At 52.2% G+C, this 24,935-nt stretch overlaps 2 protein-coding genes across 3 annotated transcripts; one reads left to right on the forward strand and one right to left on the reverse strand.

The window, feature by feature from the left end:
• Window positions 1-414: 414 nt before the first annotated feature.
• PIANP (PILR alpha associated neural protein) lies at window positions 415-13,353 on the reverse strand. Of its 2 annotated transcripts, XM_075108540.1 has the most exons (7): window positions 13,170-13,353; window positions 12,718-12,864; window positions 6,219-6,287; window positions 5,513-6,078; window positions 5,277-5,358; window positions 4,784-5,011; window positions 415-4,630 (listed from the first exon to the last, which is right to left on the reverse strand). In XM_075108540.1, exons 3-7 carry the CDS (start codon window positions 6,233-6,235, stop codon window positions 4,609-4,611), a joined length of 915 nt encoding a protein of 304 aa, XP_074964641.1. In that variant the 5' UTR covers window positions 6,236-6,287; window positions 12,718-12,864; window positions 13,170-13,353; the 3' UTR covers window positions 415-4,608. The 2 variants fall into 2 exon arrangements, with proteins under 2 accessions (XP_074964641.1, XP_074964632.1); XM_075108531.1 differs by lacking the exon at window positions 13,170-13,353 and having other exon boundaries at window positions 12,718-13,123.
• Window positions 13,354-21,365: 8,012 nt separating this feature from the next.
• On the forward strand, window positions 21,366-24,935 carry COPS7A (COP9 signalosome subunit 7A). Its single transcript, XM_075108552.1, has 7 exons — window positions 21,366-21,699; window positions 21,840-21,915; window positions 22,446-22,534; window positions 22,610-22,812; window positions 23,293-23,398; window positions 23,806-23,957; window positions 24,314-24,935. The coding sequence occupies exons 1-7, from the start codon at window positions 21,538-21,540 to the stop codon at window positions 24,351-24,353; spliced, it is 828 nt and encodes a 275-aa protein (XP_074964653.1). The 5' UTR covers window positions 21,366-21,537; the 3' UTR covers window positions 24,354-24,935.

Below are 24,935 nucleotides of genomic sequence, written 5' to 3' on the forward strand. Positions count from 1 at the left end.
GAGGGAGGCTTCTGCGCCTGCATCGCTCCTCTCCCTCCCTTCCCTTCAGTTTCTCTCACCTCTCCTGGCCACCCTGGCTCCCAGCGCAAATTGGCATGTGACAAGCAGCCCCTAAGTGTGGCTGGGAGGCAGCAGCTCCAGAGGCAGCACAACTGCTCTGGATGGAGAAGTGGTTCTGCAAGGCCTCTTCCACCAGGGAAATGCGTGAGGAGGGTCACAGAGCCTCTTTGGTCAGCAAGGAGTCCAAGGCAAGATGGACACAGGGCCATATCGCCCCGTTTACCCCCCCCAGAGGAGGCTGTGGGATGCCAGATGTCTGAGACCCTGTCCCACAGGGTCTGCCCCTGCTGAGGTCCCTCTCATCATTCCCTGACATCTCCATTATGGCCTCTTCCACAGCAGCAAGAGCTCTGCTTTCAAGTATTTTGCAAAGGTTTATTTAAAAATGTTGAAACTAACATCCCACAAGAATTGAATATTTCACCACGAGGAGAAGAGAAATCCTACAAAAATATATATCACAGCGCACAAGGGCAGGGGAGGGGGAAGAGCGAGACTGAGCAGGAAGCAGGAGGGAGGATGGAGGGGAGGACGGAGCCGTGGCAGAACGAGACTGAGTGGCAAAGGGAGAACAAGAGAGGATTTGGGAGAGTGAAACAGCAGGAGGGGAGAGATAACCAGGAGGGAGACCATGGTACAGGACGGGGGTGGGAAGTGGGAAAACAGTGGGAGAATGAAAACAACAGGAAAAAAGGAGTAGAGACCCAGCAGTCAGTGAAGGAAGGGGGCCCCCCTCTATGGTCTTGCCAAGGTAGGGCCAGGACTACAGTGAGACATCAGCGGGGGTGCAATCAGGGAGCTGGAGTTTGGCCCAGGGCTTTTGTGCTGCAGGACTCAGCTCTAAGGCTGTGCCATAGACATGGTTTGTCAGAGTGAAAAAAGAAAACCACAGTTTAATTCAGAACAGTCTGAAGGTGATTTGAGAACTTGTGGGGAATGAACAAACCGCTCCTTTCCAAGCATTTTTCCTTATCAGGAAAGGGAGTGGGGAATGAAGGGACCAGATTTGCAAGGGCACTTAGGTGCCATTGAGGAAGAGGTAGATAGCCCTCTCTGAAGATGTGGAATGCTTGACTGGATGTGAATCCTTGGGAATGGACCGGAGGAGTGGTGTGGAAGCACATGCTGGGGGTGTGCTCCCCTGCCTACCAGTCACAACTGACTAGATGGGAAAGCCCAAGTAGGATTTGTGGGCCATTGTGGTTATGCCACTCTGCTGGGTAAACAAAGGGAGACTCCAGTTCCTGCTCCAAAACTATACAGGGCAGAAGGGAGAGATTCTTCCCCAGACCTTCCCTCCTTCCCACTGCACTCACAGAGAGACCACCCTTGCGTTAACAAAGCCAGGACCCTCCAGGACCTCAGCAGAGACACTGTTCCTTCAGCTCACCCAACCCATCCAGACATTTCCTTTAATTGCACAGAAACGTTGGGCAGGCTCAGCCCAAGGCTATGAACATTTTCAGTCGGTTTCCCCACATACCTTTCTCTGTGTAAAATTTCCACTGGAAAAAAATTAATCCAAATCTTTCTCCTCCAGTCATCTAGAAGACAGGGAAACCTGATGGGCTGTGACTGAGAAGGGTCAGGCCTCTGCCCTGGCTTGGTACTTGGTGCTGTCAGCCTGTCTGTGTGTGCATCTCACAGAATGAGCTTGGGCCAGGGAAGAGACTGCAGGCATGCCCTGGCTTCAGTCTGCATGGGGCAAGATTGTTCATAAGGCTCCAGCCATAGAGAAAACAGATCCAGTGGGATTATTTATTGACTGGGAGAAACTTGTATGTCCACGTGTGTTTTGAATGTTTTTTTTCCAGGGACAAAATGTAGCAATGAAAGTTTGGGCAGGACAATGAAGGTGTTTCCCATATCTAACCTGTTTTGTGAGAGAGAGTGAATGACTGTAATAAAAACATATTTGGCTAGAAAAATTCATCTTGGAAAAGATGTCCAGCATATCCAAGCTCCTGTCATTGTACGAGCTTTCTCTGCTGCATTCCTCAACCTCCCCCTTACCACAGCATCCGTGAAAGGTTTCACTCCCTGGAGATACTTTTAACAGAAATAGAAACAGAGTAAAGGGAGGGGAAAAAACCAAAACACTGAAGTCTGATTTGTTTGCAGAGTTTACAAAAGCCTGGCCAGCAGAGCGCAGGGCTTCCCTGTATCAAGTGTTTGAAAATTTTTTCACTAGGCCTCCTGCAATGCCCTGCCACTTTCTTACAGACCTTCCCTCCATGCAGCATGTGGAAAGGGGAAGTCCAAGGACAGCCCTTGAAGTGGTAGAGTCTAAACTCTGGCCCAGTTTCAACAAGCGCTATTGATCAAAGAGCAATCTAATTAATCTGGTCTGGAAGATTACTTAAGCCAGTTCAAGGCATTATATTGCAAACTGCCAGTAATAAGCAGTGCAGCCTTTTGCAGGCTGCGTGCAGATGGCATTCTCCAGCACTGATGTGCCAGTGAGAGGGAGAACAGCCCTGAGCTGCCTTCAGCTGGTGTGGGCAGTGGTGAGCGGGGTGGTGGGCAGGACCAGCTGTCTGCCCCCTTCTCCGTCCATCCGTAGCTTGAATGTCGACCAAAGCCTTGAACAGAGCCTGAATAAGGAAAAGGTTCAGTAATAGATCGATCTGCAGTAAAGCAATAATATCCCCTGCTATAAGCGGAGACTCAACCTGTGCTTAGATTAGAGACCTCTAGAGTCCTTTTCTACCTACATCTTTCAGCCATTCTGTGTTTTTAACAAGCCAGTAATTTTATTTGACCTGTCGTTTTCTCCAAATCTCTACTGTTCTTTGCGAAGCTTGTTGCAATTTACACTCTCATTTAAATGTCCTTCACAGTGAGTCAGATGGGGCTGAGATCACCTAATAGTTCAGCTGGGTAAATGGGCAGAACGAGGCCTCTTATGAAACTCCCTGTGCTTTGTCCTATAAAGAACAGGCTTTTACTGCAGAGATAAAGGATGAAAGGGCCATTTCCTTTTCTTCAAGATGACTTTTGTCGGAGACCTTGTATGGTGTTTAGAGCCTTCAAATTGTGGGTGAGTTTCGTGTCTCTGGCCACATCAGTCCAGTAGCTGAAGGTGTTTGTACAGTATAGGGGCAACCTTACCTAAATCTGCATCATTTCAGCTCAGTGGCTGTCAATGTGGGATCTGGGAATTACTTTGAAGTATGTTGCTTAAGCAAGCAATTTGCACCGATACCTCTGCCATTGGTTTTGGTCCCCAACCAGCTGGGGCAATACACTTATGAAGGTTGGCACCCCAGATATCCTGTCTCTCATGCTCTTGGTGAACAGTGCCTCATGGGTCACCTTGCATTCCAGGAAAGACCTACCAGCAGTACATGGCAACCCTCCAAATGCTCCCAAAGTCTACTCTAAATTGCTCTTTGTCATCCCAGGCACAGAGAGTCACAGTTGTTGCCTGTGGCATGAGTGTCTGAAAACAGTTCCCTCCCTCAGCCCAGTGAAACTCAGGTTCCTTGTGCCCAGCTACATCTGCATGCCATATTTTAGTTGCTTCGGCAGTATCCCAATGTACGGGACACTTGGTAAATTACATGATGGGCAGAGGGCTTCATCTCAGATTTTCTGAAGAACATCACCATAGACTGATGTTCTTCAGAAAAAACCTTGCTGAAGGAGACCAAGGGGGTGGAGGGGGAAAGCAAGAAGGCTTCCAAGAGATCGAAACATTCGGAAGGCTAAAGAAACCTTTTCCAACTTTAGCTGGCAAGAGAAGTAGTGGGGGGAGGAACTGAGAGAAAAAAATTGGGATGGAGAGATGAAGAAACATACAAGCTGAAGAGAAGAAACAGAGGAGTGTTAGGCAGAAAGCAAATGGAAAGATGTGAATATGTTCCGTCTGGGGGGGGAGGTAATGTTTCCTTCAAGGAAATGGGTTGAGGGGCCCAGGTGCTGTGTGACCCTCTTCTGCCCAAGCTTCACCCACCCTTGGGACCCTCAGGAGGGCCAAGGCCTCAGGACAGAAGAACCTGCCACAACCTGAGTCCCGGCTCAGGGGAGACTGAGCCCCGGAGGGCAATCCTGCAGCCACTGAACTCCAGACGTTCACTTCAAAGCACACAACATGGGAAGGGACACACAGAGGGGTTAGGGCCCACGGGCACAGGGGTACGCCTTTCCACCTTGCCTACTCCCAATGTCAGGCATGCACTGGTGAGAGAGTCGTGGGGATCCAAGTGTGTGTGTGTGTCTGCATGTGTGCTAGGAGAGGGGCTGGGGAGGCCAAGATTTCACACCACCACCAGCTGTCTTCCCTCCCACTATCCTGCTCTCTCATCACCATGTTCTGCGTGGGTGGGGGAGTCCCCAACCTTCCCCCAGCAGGAGGCTAAGGAGGCCAAGGAGGCCCAGCTCATCCATTTGCCCAGGCACATCCTGGTGGAGTTAGTTAATAATGATGGTGGTGGGCCGTGGCACAAGGAGGTCGTTTTTTCCTGGGGTAGCAGAGGCGGCGGGATTCTGTGCTTGCCGGCTGTGACAGGAGGGTGGGGGGAGCCAGCTCTGCTTCTCCCGTGAGTGTCACAGGTTCACCAGTGGGATTCTGGGGGGAAAAGGGAATTGGGAATTAATTACCAACAGGCGCTTACACCACCCCACCACCCCTGCTAAGTGACAGGCACCTTTGCCCTGCCTCAGTCTGCCTGTCCCCCTGTCCCCCACCACCCCCTCCTGCTCCAGCTCACCAGCCACTCACCGGTTGAGCTGGAAGGCTGTGCTCTTCCCATGGCCTCCCAGTTTCTCCACACCCTCCTGGCCTGGCCTGGAATCCTCTGCTTCGGACGTGGGGGCCAGGGAGTCACCGTAGGGCCCCAGGATGCTGACGGTGGTGGGGGAGAGGTCCGTGAGGGGCTGCTGGCTCTCCTGCTGCCTCCCACCACTCTGCTGCCCCGAGTGACGCCGGCGTTTCTGATTACGGTCCCAGCTTTGGAGAGAGACAAGGAGTGAGACAACGAGTGCCTCTTCAGGCAAGCCCCAGCCCGTGATGACAGAGAGGAAGGTTTGTGGGATCCTGCTATGCTCAGCATTAGAGCCCAGCGTGGCCACGTGCCAAACCTCCCAGGGGCTTCCAGCACCAGATCCACACCCTTGGGACAAATGGGTCCCAAGCCCACAGTCCTCCTGCCCTCCTACTCCCACCTGCAGACACCGGCATGGTGACAGACTCTATCGGCCCAAACCCCACTCACCAGAACTTGAATATGATCCCGGTGGCAACCAGGACAATGATGATGGAGATGGTGATGGTGACATACAGCTGGGGGTCCACACCTGCGAGACAGAGGGGGAGATGGGGGTGTGATAGCCACCCCCACCGGTCCCCGCAGAGTGCAAGGGGAGGTTCCTGCTGGGGCCTTCGTGAATTTTGCAGAAGGAGCTGCTCCTGCAGGGATGGGGGTGTGAAAGAAGCAAAGGGCAGGTTTACCTTCCCCCCGGGGCCCAAACAAGAAGGGCCGCAGAGTGGCTGGTGTCTCACGCAGGTTGAGCCCCGCGTTGTGCAGGAGCGAGTGGGAGTTGGGCTGTGCCGTTGCCATCCCGTGCGGCGAGACAAAGGTGTATCCCAGTGGTGGAAAGCCTGGGTTGGCCGAGTTGGTGTCCCCTCCGTCCTCATCCGACACCGTGGGGCCCCACACGATGGCCCAGGGGTACTGGGAGGAGGGCATGCCGTCCTCAAAACCAGAAGGAGTGGCAGGGCGGGTCCCCGCTGCCTGGCGTCTCAGCCGCACGACGTGCCGCAGCTCTCCCCTCCGGTTGGGCAGGGCCCGCTGGCGCAGCAGGGCAAAGCGAGAATCCCTCTCTGGCAATGAGGTCCTGTCCCAGATGCAAATGGGCCGCGGGGCTGAGGGGCTCCGCCGGGCGCAAAGAGGCCGAGTGGCTGTTGGCCCCCGAGAGCGAAGAGACCAGACACCAGGAGAAGGGACAGCTGAGACCAGGAGGAGGAGATGCCAAAGCTGCAGGGAGTGGATGCAGGAGAGGAGTGCAGGCATCCTGCTGCAGGGTAATGGGAGAAAAAGGAGAGAACCTTATCTGAAACGTCCCTCCTGTCAAAAGGCTAAGCCCAGAGCAGCCCACCACCCACACTCCCGTTATCTTCCCGCATTGCTGGCAAACATGGGAAGCTGTGAACCTACCAGGCACCGGGCCCCATCTCAGAAGCAACAGCGTCTTTGCTCAGCGAGGATCCTGTCTCATCTTCTTCACTGGGAACCCAAAGGGAGAGGTGTCAGTGTTCCCTCACACAGCAGTGACTGCTGTCTACCTGGAGGCAGTGCGTGCCACCGTGGGCAAGCTCCCGGCCCCAGCGGGCAGGGCAATGTGGTGCCCATGCACCCACACATGCACCCACTCCTGCTCTCATGCCTGCGTGCTGTCCTGCACAGATGTGCATCATCACCCCGACCCCAACACCGCACAGAAACACATGCATGAGCATACGCACACAAAAGCAAGGAGCAATCTCTGGAGCACACGTGCAGAGGCACATGCGCAGCTTCCCTGGGGACTCTCCTGTCTGAGGGCCGAGAGGAGGATTCGGCATCTTTGTTTGCTTATCACTGGAACAAGTTGGAATCTTAATTCCTGTGTTTATTTATAGTGTAGAGCATGTAATCCATTTATTAAAAAAGAGCCTCTTCATTGTGTGCCAGAGTGACGGAGCGAGAGGGGAAGCACGCGAGTGATAAACCAAGAAGACTGAGAAAGAGAGAGTGAATCAGCGAGAAAAGTCCAGTCTTACTAAAGAATTTAAAAGCAAAAATATGCCTATCAAATATTTAGTATTTACTTTCCTCTTAGCTAACATGGAATTACCTTCCCACACTACTTGTCCTAGTGTCCTCTGCGCTGCCCCGTCCCGTCCCTCCCTTTCTCTCCTGTTCCTCCCTTTTCTTTCCCACCTCCCATGGCTGAGCAGCACTAAGCAGCAGCAGTACCATGGAATAAGGGCTGGTCCCCCCGGCTGGATTTCTGCACTGGTCACACACCACCCTCTGGCATCAGTCTGAGGGTAGCACGGCTGCCCTTCATGCTGTCTGCTCCTTCCCTTGGCTGGGCACAGCACAGTGGTGGCCCTCCCCTGGTGAGCTGTTATGTGCCTGACCTGGGATCCTCTCCACAACAAAGACCGCAAGCACACACACACACAAAAAATCATTCAAGATATTCAGCTTGCTTCTTCATTGTGAAGGGGAAAGCACGAATGCCGCAACCCACAGTCATGCTCTTCTAATGCTGTTGGGATGGAGGAGCAGGGATGCTTGGCTGAGGGAGTCAACGCAGAGGCCAGTCCTGCACCTCCAGCCCCGAGCCAGCTGTGTTACACCTCTCAGCTCCCAAGGGGTTACTGCCATCCCCTCCTGCTCAGCCCATGCCCTGAACTAAAACTGCAGCCCCTCCTGAATGGGAGGCTTCCTCTGGCTGAGGGAAGAGGCCAGTGCTTGCTGTGGTAAAGGGATCACATCCCTGATGTACACCTGAGGAGAGGGGCTAGGAGGAAGGGCATCCACAAGTCCGTAGCTCTCTAGCTCCTGCTGCATTAACTGGAGATATTTTTAGTTTCCTTCTGTTAAATATTTAAACAAAGTTCACAAGAAAAAAAGGAATTGTCAGCTAATGTGCCCTGCCCTTCCCTCTGGGGCAAGATCAGTCTCTGGAGGGATCCTGAGATGAAGATGAGGAGAAAAGAGCAGCTATTCTCAGCATTTCTTCACACTTTGCTCCTGAACCTCTAAGCCTTGGAGTGGACTCAGTTTTAAAATGCAGCTCTGCAGAGAGGCAGCAGAATGGAACAAGTTTCTTCCGAAGCCAGAGCCTGGAGAGATCTTGGCCATCTGGATTATGATCACGATGCTGTGGAAGATCATGTCTGGCAACATAAATCTGTGACAGAATTTATTTTGGACTTTGGAAAGGGAGGGAATTCCAAGCATCAGGGACCTCCTTGTGTGAGTTCCTGGGCTAGAGGGCACACAAACTGCCAGAGTGGTTTCAAGGTGGCCTGGAGTGCCTGGGGCCATGCCTGGGACTCACCATGGGACAGTAGTTCTCTGGGGTGAACAGCTCTGCTTGTGGCACAGCATTATCAGTTACAGCTCTGGTCTTCAGGGGCTGTGGGCTGTTTTCCATCAGGCGGAAGGAGATGTGGATCTGGACAGTGTCATCCCAGGAGTGGAGTTCTCCAGGTGCAGGTAGACCTCAGTGCCAGTGTCACGGGGAAGTGCGGTACGTTAGGGGTGCACATGTGACCAATAGCACTCCTCCTAACATACATGGCTCTGCTGGAAGAAATGTGCCTGCGTGTAGGTCCAGAGTGTGCTGGGTCACCCAGCTCACTGTGCTCTTCTCACTTGTTGGGATGTGTTATAATGGAGACCTGTCTGTACTTCTCGGCTGAGATTGTGAGCAACAACACCCCAGACCATGGATTCCCAGGGTCTAAAGCCTGGGAATAAGAAATCCTACAGAGCCAAATCCTGAATTGCTTTCACACCTGGTAGTCTGAATTTCAGCCTTATGGAGCAGGTAATGGCTGTAACTGGTGCTGAGGGGAAGGAGTGAGCCCCAGCACTGGCCTCCTCGTCTACACGTAATGCTCTGGAAGTGACAGCCCGGACATCGGGTGTAAGGCTCTGACCTGAGACACTGCTCTGCACAGGTCCTGCTGCCAACGGTGAAGAGCAGGTGACTCCCAGTGCCCCTACCTCAAAGGTGGCTCCAGGTGAGTGGAAGAAGGAGGCAATGTCAGTCAGTCTCAGTCAACACATTCTGGTTTGCTGATCATATCATGGCTGGAGACTGAGAGTATCCCCTGCACTAGCACATGCAGGTGTGGTTGTGGAAGAACTGGGAGAAGCACAGAGGTTTCTCCCATAGAAATGCTGTGAGAGCTAAGGAAGGTTTCAGGTGGAAAAGCCAGCCAGTGAGGGCTGTACTCCACTGTGCACGGAGAGCTCGTGTTCAAAACAGAGCATGGGTGTCCCTGTGGCTTACTGAGAAAGCAGCAGATAAAGCATGTCTGGGGCACTCCGCATTTAGCCACTGACAGTGGGGATTGTGTCCTGGGCACAACCCCTGCTGCGCTGGAGGGCAAGTGTAACAATGCCCTTCATTCAGTTCTGTGTGCAGCCCCCGGTGTGGATGCTGAATAAACTAGTAGATCTTCAGAGAGGAGGAGAGGATGCAAGTGATCTTACTACCTGGACGTATAAATCCCAGTATCCATGCACCTTACACCATTCAAGAGGACTTTGTGTGCCAGAGCAGAGACTGGATTTCTGCACTAGTATGACATGGCATGGCTTTTTCTTTCAGATCTGTTTACCAGGTCTAATTGTGATAAAAATGGACAGGGCTACTCCCCGGGTCCAAAGATGAACCTGTGTATTTTCATTCTAGGTACAGAGTCTTCATCGCAGTGTTCCAGTTCCCTGATGCACAGATGACAGAGTGTGAATGACAAAGCTATTTCCCGAGGGCACTTCATTGAGCTCAGTTTGTGAATCTTGGCACTTGAAAGCTGTGAGTTAGAATTACACTGCTCTTTGCTACTGCATATGGACCCCACTACTGGTCTAGACCAGAGATCCCTGGGGCTAATCTATTAGGAGCTGCTCTCATTGCATTTGCAGGGTGGAAGCATGAATCCTGCTGCTGTTCCCCAGTGTCAGGGACGAAGCCTTCTTCCTCCCTCTTGCTAAGTCTCCCGCAGCACGGACTCACCACTGCTGGGATCTGAGAGAGCAGATCTCCGTAGCCATGCCCCAAAGCACGTATCCCAGATCACCAAGGGGTCTGGGAATTTACATCCTAACTAATGGCTAGGAGCAAAGCCTGCTCCACTCCTGCTCTGAGCAGGGAGCACAGACTAAACCCTGAATGTGACACCCTGAGCACCAGAGTACAGAGGCTACCGGGGAACCCCTAGGATTCACTGCTGATAACTCCTTCTCAGTGTCCAGGACTCTTGTATATCATGGTCCCAGGGATAAATCCTATCCAAATATAAAAGCTGTCACAGGATTAAAAGAGCCGAGGTGCCAGCTGTGTGCAGGCAATACCTGCACTGTAGCTCCCTTGCATCAAATGCAATCTATAACCTTCTGTTACAAAATGCTGAAGTTTGACAAATTCAAATGAGGAACAATACTCTTAATAAAGAGGGTCACACACTAGCACAATTCACCTAGGCAGGTGGTGTATTCCCTACCGCCTGGAGCCTTCGCGTGGCCGTATTTCTGAAAGAGATACTACAGTTCAATCAGAAGTTATGGGCTTGATGCAGGAAATTAAATTGGTGAAATTCTCTGGCCTGTGCTTTGCTGTAGGTCAGACTCGATGATCAAAATGGTCCCTCTGGCCTTAAAATCTGAGAATCTCACAGCTTTCTCGATGCCTAGCCAAGATCAGCTCTGACTGAAGAGCAATTGGATGAAGCCAAGCACACACAACCCATGTTAGTGAGAAGCGGGTAGAGTCTCCTTCCATCCGGGGATGGGAAAAGAGTTGCACCCGATTCTGTCTGGCTTGGCTGGCAGATGATGATCTATCTGTATTTTTGTAACATCTCAAGCTTGACTGCTGTGATACTGTGCCTCTAGGAATGAAGCCGTCTGCTCTCAGAGCGCTCCAGCTAGTTCAGAATGCAGCAGTCTGTTTGCTCAGCGACTCAAGCTGCCGGGAATGCATCACCGTGCCCCTCTGCACCCCACATCACCTCGCCTTTGAGCACAAAGTCCAGTTCAAGGTCTCCAAGCCAGCATTCAAAGCCCAGCATGGGACAGGTCCCGGTGACCTAAGCAATCAATCACCTCTCCTTATGCAGCGATGACCTCACATGACAGATATATTCCACTGGAACAATGAAATTGCCAACCAGTCTGGGGAGAGGGGGAAGGGATGGAAGAAGGGGGAAAGGGGCTCATGACCCTGAGGAACAGAACATTCACAGGAGCTGGGCTAAGATTATGAAACTTACTGCCAGCTGAAATAACGCTTGCCGTTAGCAACCCCGCAGCACCGAAAGCTTCATGCAAATCCTTTCTTTGCCCAGCTCCCCCATGGCAACGATCCCACTCAAAATAGTGATAAAAAAATCAAAACAAACCTGAGGAGGACACAGCCCTCCTCACAGAGAAAGAATGCTAGGTTGGCTGTCGTTTTTTAAATCCCAGCCAGCATTAAGGGCTACGGTGACAGCTACCGATACGAGACTGTGATCTGGGACCGTGGAACCTAGCAGCTATCTCTGAGCATCGAGCGGAGCATGTTCAGGCACTGGCAGTGAGACCCACACACACGCTGCCTAGTGCCCCAGGCACCCCACGCCTGTATTTTTCTTCAGTAGCCATGAACGTCCCAGAGTTCATTGTCCAAGAGGCAGAGATGCAGTCATTGCTGGTTTGGTAGGAGGAAAAGTGAACCCTGGTGCTGGTGAAAAGAGGTTATATATACATCCTGCTGTATTTGGCTGGGTGGGGACAGGGAAAGGGAAGAATCCCAGAGCAGCTTCCCCAGGGAGGTGATTCTATTGCACTCAGAGGAGTTTCAGCAGCTGGGAGCATGAATCCGAATGCTGATACCCTGGGGTGGGAGATGCCGAGCCCATCTGGGAAAGGAGTTCCCTCTGTGCACGGGGCCAGGGGCGACAGTTTGTAGAGCGGACTGAATTTGGGGGCTGGCAGTCTGAATGCAGTGCCTCACATCAGGCTGCTCTACCTGGTATCTGAGGCTGAGAGGGTTGGTGGCCTTGCCAAGGAAGATCCGGCAGGACCGGGGAGGGGCTGATGCTGCTTGCCCTGTATCAGTGCAGGTCCTGCAGCGTTTGGTGGCTGCCAGTGGGAATTCCTGTTCCAGGGTACCAGGCTGAGCACTTGTGGGCTGGGTATGGAAATCCTAGGCTGGGGCAGAATCCGGGGCTTGGAAGGGTGATGGTGCATTTGGACATTTCAGTAGCTAGGGAATGGGCGTGTGAAGCCCAGCAAGGGTCCTCTGAGCTTAAGTCTCCCTGCATTTGGGGAACTGTGAGTGTGGCCCCATTCCAAGCAGCACTCTAGGATGCCGGTCCCCTGCCATCTAGTGCCTGCCTGCAATACATGTCATGAGTCTGCCAATCTTCTGCCTCCCAGTTTCCTACTGTTCCCGGGCATCCGAGTGCTTCAGGTGCTGAGTCTCCACATCTGAATTGCTCTATCTTGCATGATGCACCCTTGGCCAGGCAGGAGGAGGGATTGACCCCTCCGTTTCCATTCTCCAGCTGCGCCAATTTGGCTGAAGTCGCCTTCCTCAGCGCAGGCTCCAGTGCTCCAGCACAACAGGTCTGTGATGGAGCCCAGAGCTGGAGGGCAAGAGGCAGCGATGCCTCAGCTGTGCCTCCTCCCTTCCAGCCCCTCGGACATCCCCTGCCCCAGACTGAAAGAGGAGGAGGAGGAGGAGGAGGGGGGCGGGGGGTAAGGAGACAGCCGGCTAGAAGGAGGCAGAGCACCTAGATGGGGAGAGCAAAAAGGGGAGAAAGGACACGGGGAAGGAGACGGGAAGAGATGACTTGGGGACGGACACGCATCCCTCACTGCCCCTCGCCCCTGCAGCCCCATCCCCACCCCGTCCCCGAAGCCCGGGCTGAGAGGACGAACTTACCTTACGGGGAGACGAGTGGGGCGCAGGCGGGGCGGCGGAGCAGGGGACCGGGGAAGCACAGCTGCTGCTGCCGGTGCCTCTCATGGCCAGGACGAAGGAAGGAGAGGAGGAGGAGGAGGAGGAAGGTTTGATGAAGCTGAGCCCTGGCTGAGGGAGAGGGAGCGAGAGATGCCTTGAAATAAACAGCTGCCGAGGACTGGTCCAGCCCCTCTTTCTCTCTGTCTCTGTCTCTCGCTCGCTGCCTCCCGTTAACCCCATGGCTGCTGGCACGGGCGCGTCCGGCGCCGCCGCCCCCGCCGCAGCCCGGGGGGCGAGCCGGCCGGGAGAGGCGGTCGGGGGGGGCACGGCGTCCCCCCGGCCCGGGAGCCCCGTGCCCCTGCGGCCGGGAGCCAAGGCTCCTCCCGCCCCCGGCCCGCCCGCCCGGCGCTCCCGCAGCCCCGCGCCCGCCGGACCTGCCCCCCGCCGCCCGCCTCCTCCCCGCCGCCGCTGCCCGCTCCGCTCGGCTCCGCTCCGCTCCCCCGTCTCGTCGGTTATTTCGGGATCTTCACAGGAAGCGATTAGGTTGCCATGGAGAGAGGTGTCTCCAAGGGACCCGTCGCTCCAGCTCGCTCCTGCGAACGCCACCCCCGACGGGTCCGTCCTTGGGGGCGGAGGCCCCCCGGTATCCCCCTCCCCCCGGGCCGCCCCCCGGGCTCACCCCCGCCGCCGCCGCCCGCCGCCTCTCCACCCCGCAGCAGTCCCCTCGGGGAGATGCCACCCCCCGGCCGCCCCTCGCCGCCGCCGCCGCTCCGGTCCCGCCCCCCGTCCCCGCATCCCCGCATCCATCATTCCGGGGCTTCGGGCCCCCGGGCCCCTCTGCGCGCCCCGGTACCGCGGGAGGCGGGCAGCGGGGTGCCCCCGGCGGGGCGCAGCCCGGCGGGGCGGGCGGCGGGGTCCCGTAGAGCCTCACGGGCAGAGCCGAGCTGCCCACGCGTGGGACGGGTGGGACACAAGGGGGTGCTGTGGGAGCAATGGGGAGGGGGGCGGGGTCCGTCCAAGGTGGGGTTCCCCATCGAGGATTCAGCCCGGTCGTTTGAACGTGTCCCCAAGCGCGTTTCTGCCAGGGATCAATGGGATGTGTTTGGAAATGGTAGGGATGTGACAACGAAATTAAAGACAGAAGCTGATGTGCCTTTGAGGGGCCAAGTGTTTTACAGGGAGAATCTCCCTCCACCCTCAACCATCAAGTACCAAACAGAAAGCACAGTCCAAATCAGAAGGGAGCAGCTGAGCAACCAATGGGCAGGAGAAGAAAGTCAATGGTAGAAAGACAGTTTCCACTCCAGGGTCTGAAATACGAGGAAGCAAGAAAGTAATTTCCTCAGATGCTCAGAAACAATCAAACTTTTCATCTTAAAGCACTGAGGAAAGACTGTGGCTGACCCTGGGAAGAAACAGAAAGAAATAGTAGTGATAGCACTGAGCTGTAAAGCAACCTGCCACCGCATCAGGAATGGACACAGATGACAAATGGACACACAGTACCAAAACTGAGCATGGCAGGATGCCCAGAATGGGTCATGCCAACTTTGGACAGACACCTGAGGGGGCTGAGTCCGTTGTTCTTTGTCAGGCCTCCAACAAGCTCCCATGCTAATGAACCAGGATGATCCGAGCTTTCCTGTGTTGGGACATTTGAGTCTTGCCCATGTTTTTGTGAATGTGTTTGGGATAGTCAACAGGTTTTTCACGTGACTGGGAGCAATGTCAGTGTGTGTTTGGACATATTGGCACAGGGATGCGGTTGTGTTAAGGCTTACGGTCACTGGGAGGTCAGGGCGTGGGAGGACAGCACTGCTGTGGGAGATGTCACAATCTGGGTTTGTGTGGGATGCAGCGCCATTGTGTGTCAACAGACATGCACACACCTGAGCCCCCTGGCTTTTGTCTCCCTCACACATACAGGGGTTTATGTCAGAGATTATCCAAGCTTCTGTCACATTCTCCAGCCTTTTCATCTCTAGCCCTTCTGGGACTTGTACAAATGATCTGTGCAAACCTTGCTCAGCAAACCCTCGCACACCCGCCCCAAGCAACCACCTGTACAAACTTGGTCAGCGACACGGCAGTGCAGCACGAGCTGGCATTCAGCTCTTCTTCCTCTCTGCACTTCTTCCCTCCTGCCTCCTCACCTGGGGGTAGCAGGGGTAGAAAGCTCTGGAAGGGGCTACATCAGCCACATGGGCTCTTTCTGACCTTTTCAAATCCTGACGAATGTGTTTAGTATAATTGGGAAGCACAAAACAGATGAGAAATTTCAACCAGGGAAAGGTCAGTTAAAGGGCGAAAATCCAAATGACGCAAACACTGAAAATCCCCATGAAGAGCAAAACTACAGAAGGAAGCAAAAGGAGCCAGAGATTTGAGAGAAAACAAGGAGGAGTATGTTGTAGGGACCAAAGAAACCCTGGGAGATGTGGGGGGACTCAGGAAAGCCGTTGAGGTAATGGGAACAGTGAGCGCAAGGGCCAACATCACTCTTGCATCACTCTTATATGATATAAAGGGAATGGCATGTTTGGTTTGGACCACAGGTTTACAGAAGCAGAGTGGCAACTGGAGGTACTCTGGATGGGGTGGGCTCAAAGGAAAGCTGATGTAAAATTGCAGGGAAATTTGAGGGGAGAGGTGGAATCAGGTGGGCTGTGGAAAGACTATACAAGAGTGACGGTGAGTATAAAGTATTACTCTGAAGGTGTTAAAGTGAGGGTGAAGTGGTGATGGAAAGAAGATGGAAATGTAAAAATTATCCCTGTTTGGGCAGGATTTGGACCAGGATCAGTGTATATCATGTGAGGACAATGAAGTACCTCCTTGCCTGGCCATACCTGAGAAGGATATGAGGCTGTTATTTCTGTCTGGCAGAGTCACTTTTAAATCATCACGTTCAAATCATTTACACCCAAGAGTCCCGAGGCCAAGTGGCCCAATGCTGCTGTTTTTAGCAATGTTTCCTAAGGACAGAGAGACCCATGTGGTTGCCCTGCTACCTGCAGAACTTTGTCTGTCCATCTGTTAGTTACCATGGATTTGACAAAACAACCAGAGTCTAAGAGGTAAATAAGCTCCAATAGGTTGTAGGAAAACCTGCAGCCTGACAGACAAGAGAGACGCTATTGGTGCCTGTGCTGGAAGGGAGCTCACAGCCATGCTGCTGGGCAAAACCCCGCAGGTCAGAGCAGTCCAGCCAGCAGGCTGCAAGGATTATGCAGAAAACACTGAGAAAGCTGTGTATGTTAAAGAGTGGTGGAGGAGGAGCCCGGTGACATAGAATACAGACTGAGAGTAAAGGACTCGCAAATGTAGCAGACTGTGGAAAGGGTGTCATCAAGATACCCCAGTTGAAGGTTTGGTAGTGGAAAGTATAGAACATATGGGAAACAAATCCATAGAGAACCCAGTTTCCTCAGCCCTGTTGCTCACCAGACAACTGGTTAATAAGCTCTGGAATATCAGAGACATCCCAGAAGACTGGAAGAGAGCTGTGCCTTGCCAATATTTACAAAAGCAAACAGAAGACCTGAAAGTTTCTAGGCAAAGCAACAAAGAGCTGATATGAGATTCTCCAGTTAACACCAATCGGCCTGATTTGGAGGAAACTGATCTTGCTGCATAAACTTGTTTTGTTCTTGTCGGTCTTTGATGTGACTAGAGGTTTGTTTGGAAAAGGTGACGGCTTAGATCTATCCAGGCTTCTGGAGGCATTAATATCCCAAAGCATGCTGATGAGAAAAAATAGCATTATGCAATATTAACAGAGCAGGAGGTTTAGTGAGCTGGTTAACTCGATTTAATGACTTGCAAACGCAAAGAAGGTTGTCCCTGGAAGCCCACCGTTGAGTGGCAGTGTTTAAGTGTATGCCCAGGAACGAGTCCTGGGTCAGGTATGACTCACCATTTTATTCAGTGCTTTTTGAGCAGATATAGTTCATCCTGACACAATTTACTGAGGACACAAATATTGTTAGAGTGTTAAAAATAATGAGGATAGCACCTCCACAGAATGACCTACCACACTCGCTAAGGTGGTCATTCTCATAAACCTTCTTATAGGATAGTCAAGAGCAAATTGTACAGCCATGAACAGGAAAAAATGTCCATATCTCCAGGGAACAACTCTAGATATGGAGGTGATCTGAGAAGGATTTAGGGATCATAACAGGCAGAAAACCCAACACAAGGCCAGGGAGTCAGGCTGCAGCAACGGATCTGAAGTGATCCCTGGCTGTGCAAAGGCAGAAGCAAGGAAGAGAAGTGAGGAGATGATTAAATCTCTCTCTGTGTCTGGGTAAGTCCCATGCTGGAAAACTGTACGCTGCTTCATGCTCCATATTTTAAAAATAACTTTGAATCAAAGGTGATCCGAAGGCTGGAGATCTCAGTAATTTAAAGAGGTCAACCTGTTTAATATATCAAAAAGCAAAATGAGACATGACTTGCTTGCAGTATCTCTTCCTTCCTGGGGAAAAGTCTACCAGGTATTCTGGCAGAGAGTAACAAGAGCCAGTCACTGGAGAGTGATTAATCACAGAAACAAACTACCAAGTGAAGTGCAAGATCCTCTCTCTTCTGGAGTCTTTGAATCACAACCAGAGGCCTGTCTGGAAGACAGTCCTGGTCTGCAAAACCTGAGGGCTGTAAGAGCAGATTGGAGGAAGAGTTACAGTGCAGTTACCCTCTTTTTAAACTCCTCTGTAAGCAGCTGATATAGGGCTGCCTTTAGGTATAACCAGGTAGAGGCCTTATGACCCTGTGTGCATTAGCTTGGTACAAGCTATAGGATTAAAAGCCTTTTGGATCATGTTGGTATCCAAGTGATTCACCCTAGCCTCCTTTGTCCTTACAATGTTTTTGTCTTGGAGTCTGTGTTACCCACAGTCGTGAAAAATCATCTCAGAAGCTGTGACCCTAGCTATGTTCGTTGAAGGACTGGGGAAAAAGTATCATCAGTGTTTTGGCAAGTTATTTGGATTCTGTGGTGGTGAAGAGAGAAACAACCTAGAATGAGACAGTACAGCTCTACAGGCTTTAAGGTGGGACAGCAAGTGCATAGGAAAGAATGTGGATCTACAGCACAGAGAGAGTGCAGGTTTCCTTCTGGAAAGATCAGAGCAAGATCAGAAGAGAGGGATGATGCCAGGGGTGGTAACAACGAGGATTAGATATCCCAAACATTCAGAAACAACAACGCAGAACCTCCAGAACCTCCCTGCATCACAAGATTTATCTTAAAATTATGAAATGTTGTAAAGACTTGCTTTCATCTGCACTCTTCACCTCCTGCTTTTGACTCTTTAGGTTACATGAAAATCACATTTCACAGTTTCCCTGTGACAATAAAGACAGGAGTTTGCTTTGTGAACAAAGTGAAAGCATGTGAGTTAATGACTCCAGGAGTCTGGAATTTAATCTCAATGACTGGCACCCTGATCTAGGGACAGGGCAAAGACTTTGCTAAGTTATGGGGATGTTACCATGCTCTCTCACAAGAGTTTGCCTATTTTAGGAAGATGATAACCTTCACATTTGGAGAGCTCAGGATCTGATTCATTCAAAAGACTTTCTGGTCTTTGCCCTTGTTTTAGCTCTATGCAGGACAAGGAAGGAGCAGACAAAATTGTGCGGGCCCAGCACACAGGACATAGGACCTAGGGGTTGGAGTGGAGAAGGAGGACAGAGAGCATCATGTAGCTAGGATGCTCGGGCTGCCTGGCTTTATCTGGCTAATAATGAAAGGCAGCAAGCGTGTCAGAGAGTGTGTGAGAAACAGATCAATAGAGAGACAAAACTGAGATGGAAGGAGCTGGCGAGGGGGTGGAGAAGAGAGTAATAAAATACTACAAATCAGCAGGGTTACATTTAAACCTGATTTGAATGCACTCTGCACTGGTGCGAGTGAATGCAGCAGATGTAAGACTATGGTGAAACAGACCTAAATACAGAAACGGAAAAGCAGGAAGGAGATAGTCCTCTTGTTAATACTGCCCTGTAACCTGCCTTCACAGCTCTGACCCAACCTCACAAGCCCTGCTTCTCCATTAATCCTGCTATATAGAGAAGCCCAGACCTTGCTAGCTCTGAGAATACAGATTGATAGACTTCCCCTGCTTCCCTGGGCCACCATGATCTTCAGTCTGCCCTGATGATGTGTCTGTTGAGTAAAATATGTTTTGGTCAACATTTTACCCAACCGAGTGCAGGAAACGCTCCTTACTACCTCGTTCACCGAGGGGCTGGGGCAGGGCAACTTCTGACAATGCCCTGAACTGATGGGTTTGGGGCACTTTTCTAGGACAGATGACTGTCCCCATGCCACGCCTATGCACCAACAGAAGCTGACCAGAGAAGCCTCTTTGTTCAGCTCCAGATTTTTGAGGCAAATGAGACTGAGCTAAGGGTGCATCAGAGCACGTAAGTGAAAACGTGCTGTACCAGAACAGGACAGAGGACCTGGGTACCCTCCCCTGTTGGGGCACCTCTTTGCCTCCCTGGCCCAGGCACTCAGAGCCATTTTGTTCCTTCTGCCTGGAATTAGTTTTGAGTGACATCTACTAGTTCTACTGGCATGACCATTAATGTTAGAAGTTTGGTTTTTCACACTGACCATCACTGTCCACCTGCTCCCTTCTTCTGTCAGTAGCCTCAGCATGGAGACCAAGCACTGATGGAGCCTCAGGGACTGAAGGGACCCTGAGGAGGGGTAGGGACAATACATATGGCTGTTCAAATGAGCTTGGAGCAGCCTCTCACTGGGAGACACAATGATCTAACTCCCTGAGGCAGCCATGGGTTGTATTTTCTAGCTCTAAAATTGTGTTTGGAGCAGTGTGGCACCCTAAAGGAGCCTTCTCCACATCTCAGCCACAGCAGCTGCATGAGAAGAACTAGAGTCAAAGCAAGTGATGAGAAAGAGTTGTTGATACTGGCAAGTAAAACCTTAACAAACGTAGACTTTACCCAGATGAAGATTTCAAGATGTTATGCTTATTTCAAGATGTTATGCTTACAGAAGTCTGGCAAAGCACAAGTCAACTGCCTTTAATACGTGCTAAACTGATCAAGCTGAAGACTGATTCTCTTTCTGGCAACCATGTGCTGGAGTGCAAACTTGCCCCTGACAGCACAAAGATTTTAACATGCTAAAAACACGTTGCCTGCACAGACTGTATTGGGCTCCCATCAATTTTCTGCCCTCTTTGCTTTCATGGAAAACCATTGCTGATTTCTAAAGGAGCCAGCTATAAGGAAGTTGGTGATGGGTTGGAAACTCCTGGCCAAACAGCTTAATGCTGCTTATTGAAACGAGCATTTGCTGACTGCACTCCTGCCAGTCCCCCTCACAACTCACCTCCACCTACTGCATGATTTATACAAGACAAGAAGAGCTATGAAGGTTTTTTTTTTCCAAATGACCCTCACTTTTTAGTCCCATCATTGTAAAAAAGCTGTTTCACCTAACACGGGGAAGCGTGCCCTCAGTGATGTCTCGCGATCACATTACACTAACTCATTTGCCCAGAAAGAGATACTTAAAGTACACCATAAACATTTCTATCCTTGTGGAGTGTTTAAACCATCTTTTTATGGCCATACCCTGCCTGCATCAGGGATGCATTTCTTGACAAGAGAAACGGTTAATGATTCAGCAGATAGTAAAGCAATTTTTTCATAAAAATTAATGCAGTAGAAGAGGAGACGCATGCAGGGATTTAACAAGTGCACAGTTTAAATACATAAATATGGTGCTTTGCAACATAAGATTTTTTTACATTTATATATCCCCAAAACACTGCCCAAAATAGCGAGATCTTAATGGTGTGAAAGCAGAGCAAAGATGAGAGCGATGTGTAGACACACACGAGGCATCCTATGCACCTCTTTTAATTCTGGTATGGTATTTACAGAATATATCATTGAAATATGAAAAATACTGTGCCATACAGTAGTGTAACTGTTTTCTCATCAGTTATTTTAGGGTGAATATTGTATGGGTAAAGAGTATTCAGCAAAATGTATGGGAAGACCCATAAATACATGGACGTTCACATGGCGCCCGTGACCGTTGCGGCGGCTGCAGCTTGTTGGTCACGGGTCAGTAGGTCTGGGCGGCTCCGGGGAGTTCTGGACAGAAGATGGGCGGCAAAAAACAGGCGAATGGCAAGTGGCTGTTGGCGGTGTGCGGGGCAGGACATGAAAAAAGTGGTGGGAAACGGAGATGGCAGGCACACATGAGATGACAGGCACCTGTCACTGGCATGGCCGGGGCTGGTGACGAACCGGTGGCCGCTGTCGGCCTGAGGGCCAGGGCTGCACCTCCGGCAGGCCCGGCGGCGGCGGCCTGAGGCCCAGGAGCGGAGAGAGGCCGGGCTGAGGCGGGCGGCGCCCCCGGCACGGCGCTCGGCTCCCGGGTAGGCGGTGAGCCGCCGCTCCGACCGGCAGCGCCCAACCCCGGTCGCCGGGGGGCGCACTGGCAGCAGACCCGGCCCGCCGCTCAGCCCTGTGACCGGCCAATGGGAAAGCGGCAGAGGCGGGCCGTGCCGCTGCCTCCTCCAGTGAGAGTCGGCCGCGGCGGGGGCCGGGTAGCGTCAGCACCCGGAAGCGGCCGCTCTACGGCGGCGGTGCCATAGAGAAGTTGTGGCGGGGCGGGGTGTGGGCTGAGCCGGGTGGTGCCCGGCGGCGGGGCCGGAGCCGGAGCCGGGGCCGGGGCCGGGGCCGGGGCCTGCGTGAGGGCGAGCGCGGTGGGGCCCGAGCCCCGCGCGGGGGGCTGCGGCGGTCAGCGGCATGGCGGCCGAGGGGAAGGTGACAGGGCAGAGCCAGGAGCAGTTCCTGCTGCTGGCCAAGGCGGCCCGCGGCGCCGCCCTCGCCAGCCTCATCCACCAGGTGCTGGAGGCCCCGGGCATCTACGTCTTCGGGGAGCTGCTGGACATGCCCGCCGTGCGGGAGGTGAGACTGGCCCGCACTGGGCCCTGCTGCCCGCACCAGGAGGCAGCGCACCCTTTCCCCCCCACCCACCTCGACCGGAGGCCCGGGCGGCGGGGCCTGACCCTGACCCCGACCGTGACCCCGACCGTGTGTCCCCGCAGCTGGCCGACACCGAGTTCTCCCCTGTCTTCCGCCTTCTCACCATCTTCGCCTATGGCACCTACGCCGACTACCTGGGTGAGCCCTGGGGCAACGTGCGGGGCAGTGGGTGACCCTCTCCCTTCCCGGGGGTGCTGGTCCTTCGGTGCAGAAGCCATGCTGGAGCCCCCAGCCCTTGCAGATGCTCACCCAAACCGGGAGCTGCGCCTCTGTCACTGTGGCCTGACAGGCACCTGGTAGCGGTTTGGGCCCCATTCCTCTGGAGTACCTGAGGATAATTAATGCTACTGTTTGCCATCTGCATCGGAAATTTGCAAGAACATCTTGACAGAGATGTTTTTGAGGGGTGAAGGGAAAGACTTAGGTATCCACTGGGATGCACAGACCTCCATAAATAAGGCATGGGACAGCTAGAGAGGATGACTTGAGGCTGAGGGGAGGAAATACTGCTCAGAAAAGGTCTTTTGAGCTGAGAATTCATGGGGGTGGCTTGGCTAGACAAAGTGTCGCTTGGGGGATTGGTGTATGGTGCAGATGCTTCTGTGCAAGGCTGGGAAATGGAAAATGAGGCATAAATTGTTATACCCTGTTCTTTCCCCTGACAATAGCTGAAGCAGCAAACCTCCCTCCCTTGTCAGAGGCTCAGAAGAATAAACTGAGGCACCTGTCAGTCGTCACTCTGGCCGCCAAGATCAAGGTAGTGGCCCTGTTTTTCCCCAAGGTCACCTCCTACTGGGATTACCTCATGCTAGTTACCCTCATGTTTCCACAGTGCATCCCCTATTCAGTGCTGCTGGAGCAGTTACAGCTGAAGAATGTCCGGCAACTGGAGGACCTCGTGATTGAGGCTGTGTATGCAGATGTGCTGCGAGGGAGCTTGGATCAGCGGAACCAGCGCCTGGAGGTGGATTACAGCATTGGGAGGGACATCCGGAGGGAGGAGCTAAGCACCATCACCCGCACATTGCAGGAGTGGTGAGGAGGAAGCCCCCGATACTAACACCCAAAAAAGGTTGCAGGCGTGGCTGGTGGCTTCCCCAGATCCTCTCAGTGTTGCTGGGGGTAGTGTTGTGAGGTGGCCTGCTTGATCCCCTTTCCCATACTCCAACGGAAAGTAATTTTCCAAAAATAATTTTCCAAATTCCCCTGTTTGTTGCTGGAGGAGTGATGAGACCACAGCAACCTTTGCACAGTTCTGGCTGCTGGCCTGGCAGGAGGCTTTCTGAGTATGTATCTCTAGTTCCTAACCTCGTGTCACTTCCTTATTTGTCCCCCTCTCAGGTAATAACATCACTATGTTATTACATTGGGTTCCTGCTCCTGTGTCTTCCTTGTAGGGTGTAGCTGTCACCTTCTGGTCTTTTTGGCTTCTAGAGTTGAAATCCATCATCTTTCATGTTTCTTTCTACACTGTGTAAATTGCCTGGCCTGTTCAGTTCTATGTCTTCTCTCCAGGTGCCAGGGCTGTGAGGTTGTCTTGTCAGGCATTGAAGAACAGGTTAGCCGGGCCAACCAACATAAAGAGCAACAGCTGGCACTTAAGCAGCAGATAGAGAGTGAGGTGAGTGGGCCCAGGAGGGAGCAGCCAGTGCCCCCCACTTAAAAATAACTAGGACCAGCACCAGCAACCGTGGTTGTAACGGTCTTTGCTCAGGTAAGGTGATATGTTTTCCCTATGCCAGACCCCTGAGGGGCTTGTGCCTGAAGAAGAGTCCTAAATCAGCTTAACACTCCTCTGTGTGTGGAGGTGTGGACAGCTGTTACTCTTTTGTTTGACCTGAGATTGCAGCTCTTAAATCTGGGGCTTGCTTTAAAAAAACAAAAACAACCCCCCAAAAAAAAAAGAAAAACCAAAAAACAAACCAAAACAAAAAACAACTAACAACTAACAAAAAGCCCCAACAAATAAGCCCAAACAAGCTAAAAACCTTGGGAAATTCCTTGGTTCTTGCATTTCTGCTGCTGCAGGTAGCAAATCTGAAGAAGACCATTAAAGTGACAACAGCAGCGGCTGCAGCAGCCACATCCCAAGACCCGGAACAGCACCTAACAGAGCTCAGGGAGCCGGCACCTGGTACCAACCAGCGCCAGGCGAGCAAGAAGACTTCCAAAGCCAAAGGGTGAGGAGTGCGGGCAAGCGAGCAGACCCACTCTGTCTGTCTGTGTGTGAGTGTTTGGGAGGTGAACCGAGGGGAGCCCTGTTTCAGAGCAGTGAGGTTACTGAGTGCAGGGGTCTGCTCCCTGGACATGGGATGGGTCAGATATGTAGTCCCATCTGAGCTCATCTCCCACTAATTTGGGGGAAGATCTCTGCAACTCTTGATCTGAAGCAGAGTTCATAAGTCTTCGCTGTCTTCCCCTCTTGTGAAGAATGTCAGCCGCTCTTCTTTGTGTGCATTTAGAAAAAAGTCAGGGATGAGCTGTAGTGACCACTCTGAATTGTTTTGTTTGTTTGTTTTTTCCCCTCTGTCCACAGGCTCCGGGGCAGTGCGAAGATTTGGTCTAAATCAAATTAGTTGGATCTCCCTTCACAGCCGGGAGGGTGAGAGGAGGAGTTTTGGGGGACGGAGGGGTAGCAAGAGTCCCAAGTGTGATGCTTCTGAGCTCTTCTCCAAGATCTGTCTTGCAAACTAACTCTCCTGCATGCTTGTTCTCTTTCCTCTCTTCCCTACTGACTTTCCAGGCAGTTCCTCCCTCCTTTTCATCATAGCATTTCACACTCAAAGCTTCCAGCTGTATGCGTTGCTGTTTCCCCCTACCCCTCAAGCCCCCATCGCCAGGGCGGTGTGTTTCTCTTTCTCCCTCTCTGTCTTTTGACAGGTCACTTTAAAGAGCCATAAACCTGTGTCGGTCACCTTTGCACCCACAGGGCACCATAGCAGCTTGGAAAGAGTGTGCTGGTGCTCAGCAATCATTTTGGCTCTATGAGACCCCTGGGATACTTTGCTCCAGGATGCAGCTGCCATCTTTGATTGTTTAATCTTTGTTTTGCTAGGTGGGAGGGTAGTTTTTGAAGGGATTCTTTTAAAAATATATAAATATATTATAAATATATATTAAACAATAAAAATATAGATCTATGGACATATCTATACAAA

This window comes from Phalacrocorax aristotelis, chromosome 1 (assembly GCF_949628215.1).
Source record: "Phalacrocorax aristotelis chromosome 1, bGulAri2.1, whole genome shotgun sequence".
Classification (NCBI taxonomy): Eukaryota; Metazoa; Chordata; class Aves; order Suliformes; family Phalacrocoracidae; genus Phalacrocorax; species Phalacrocorax aristotelis.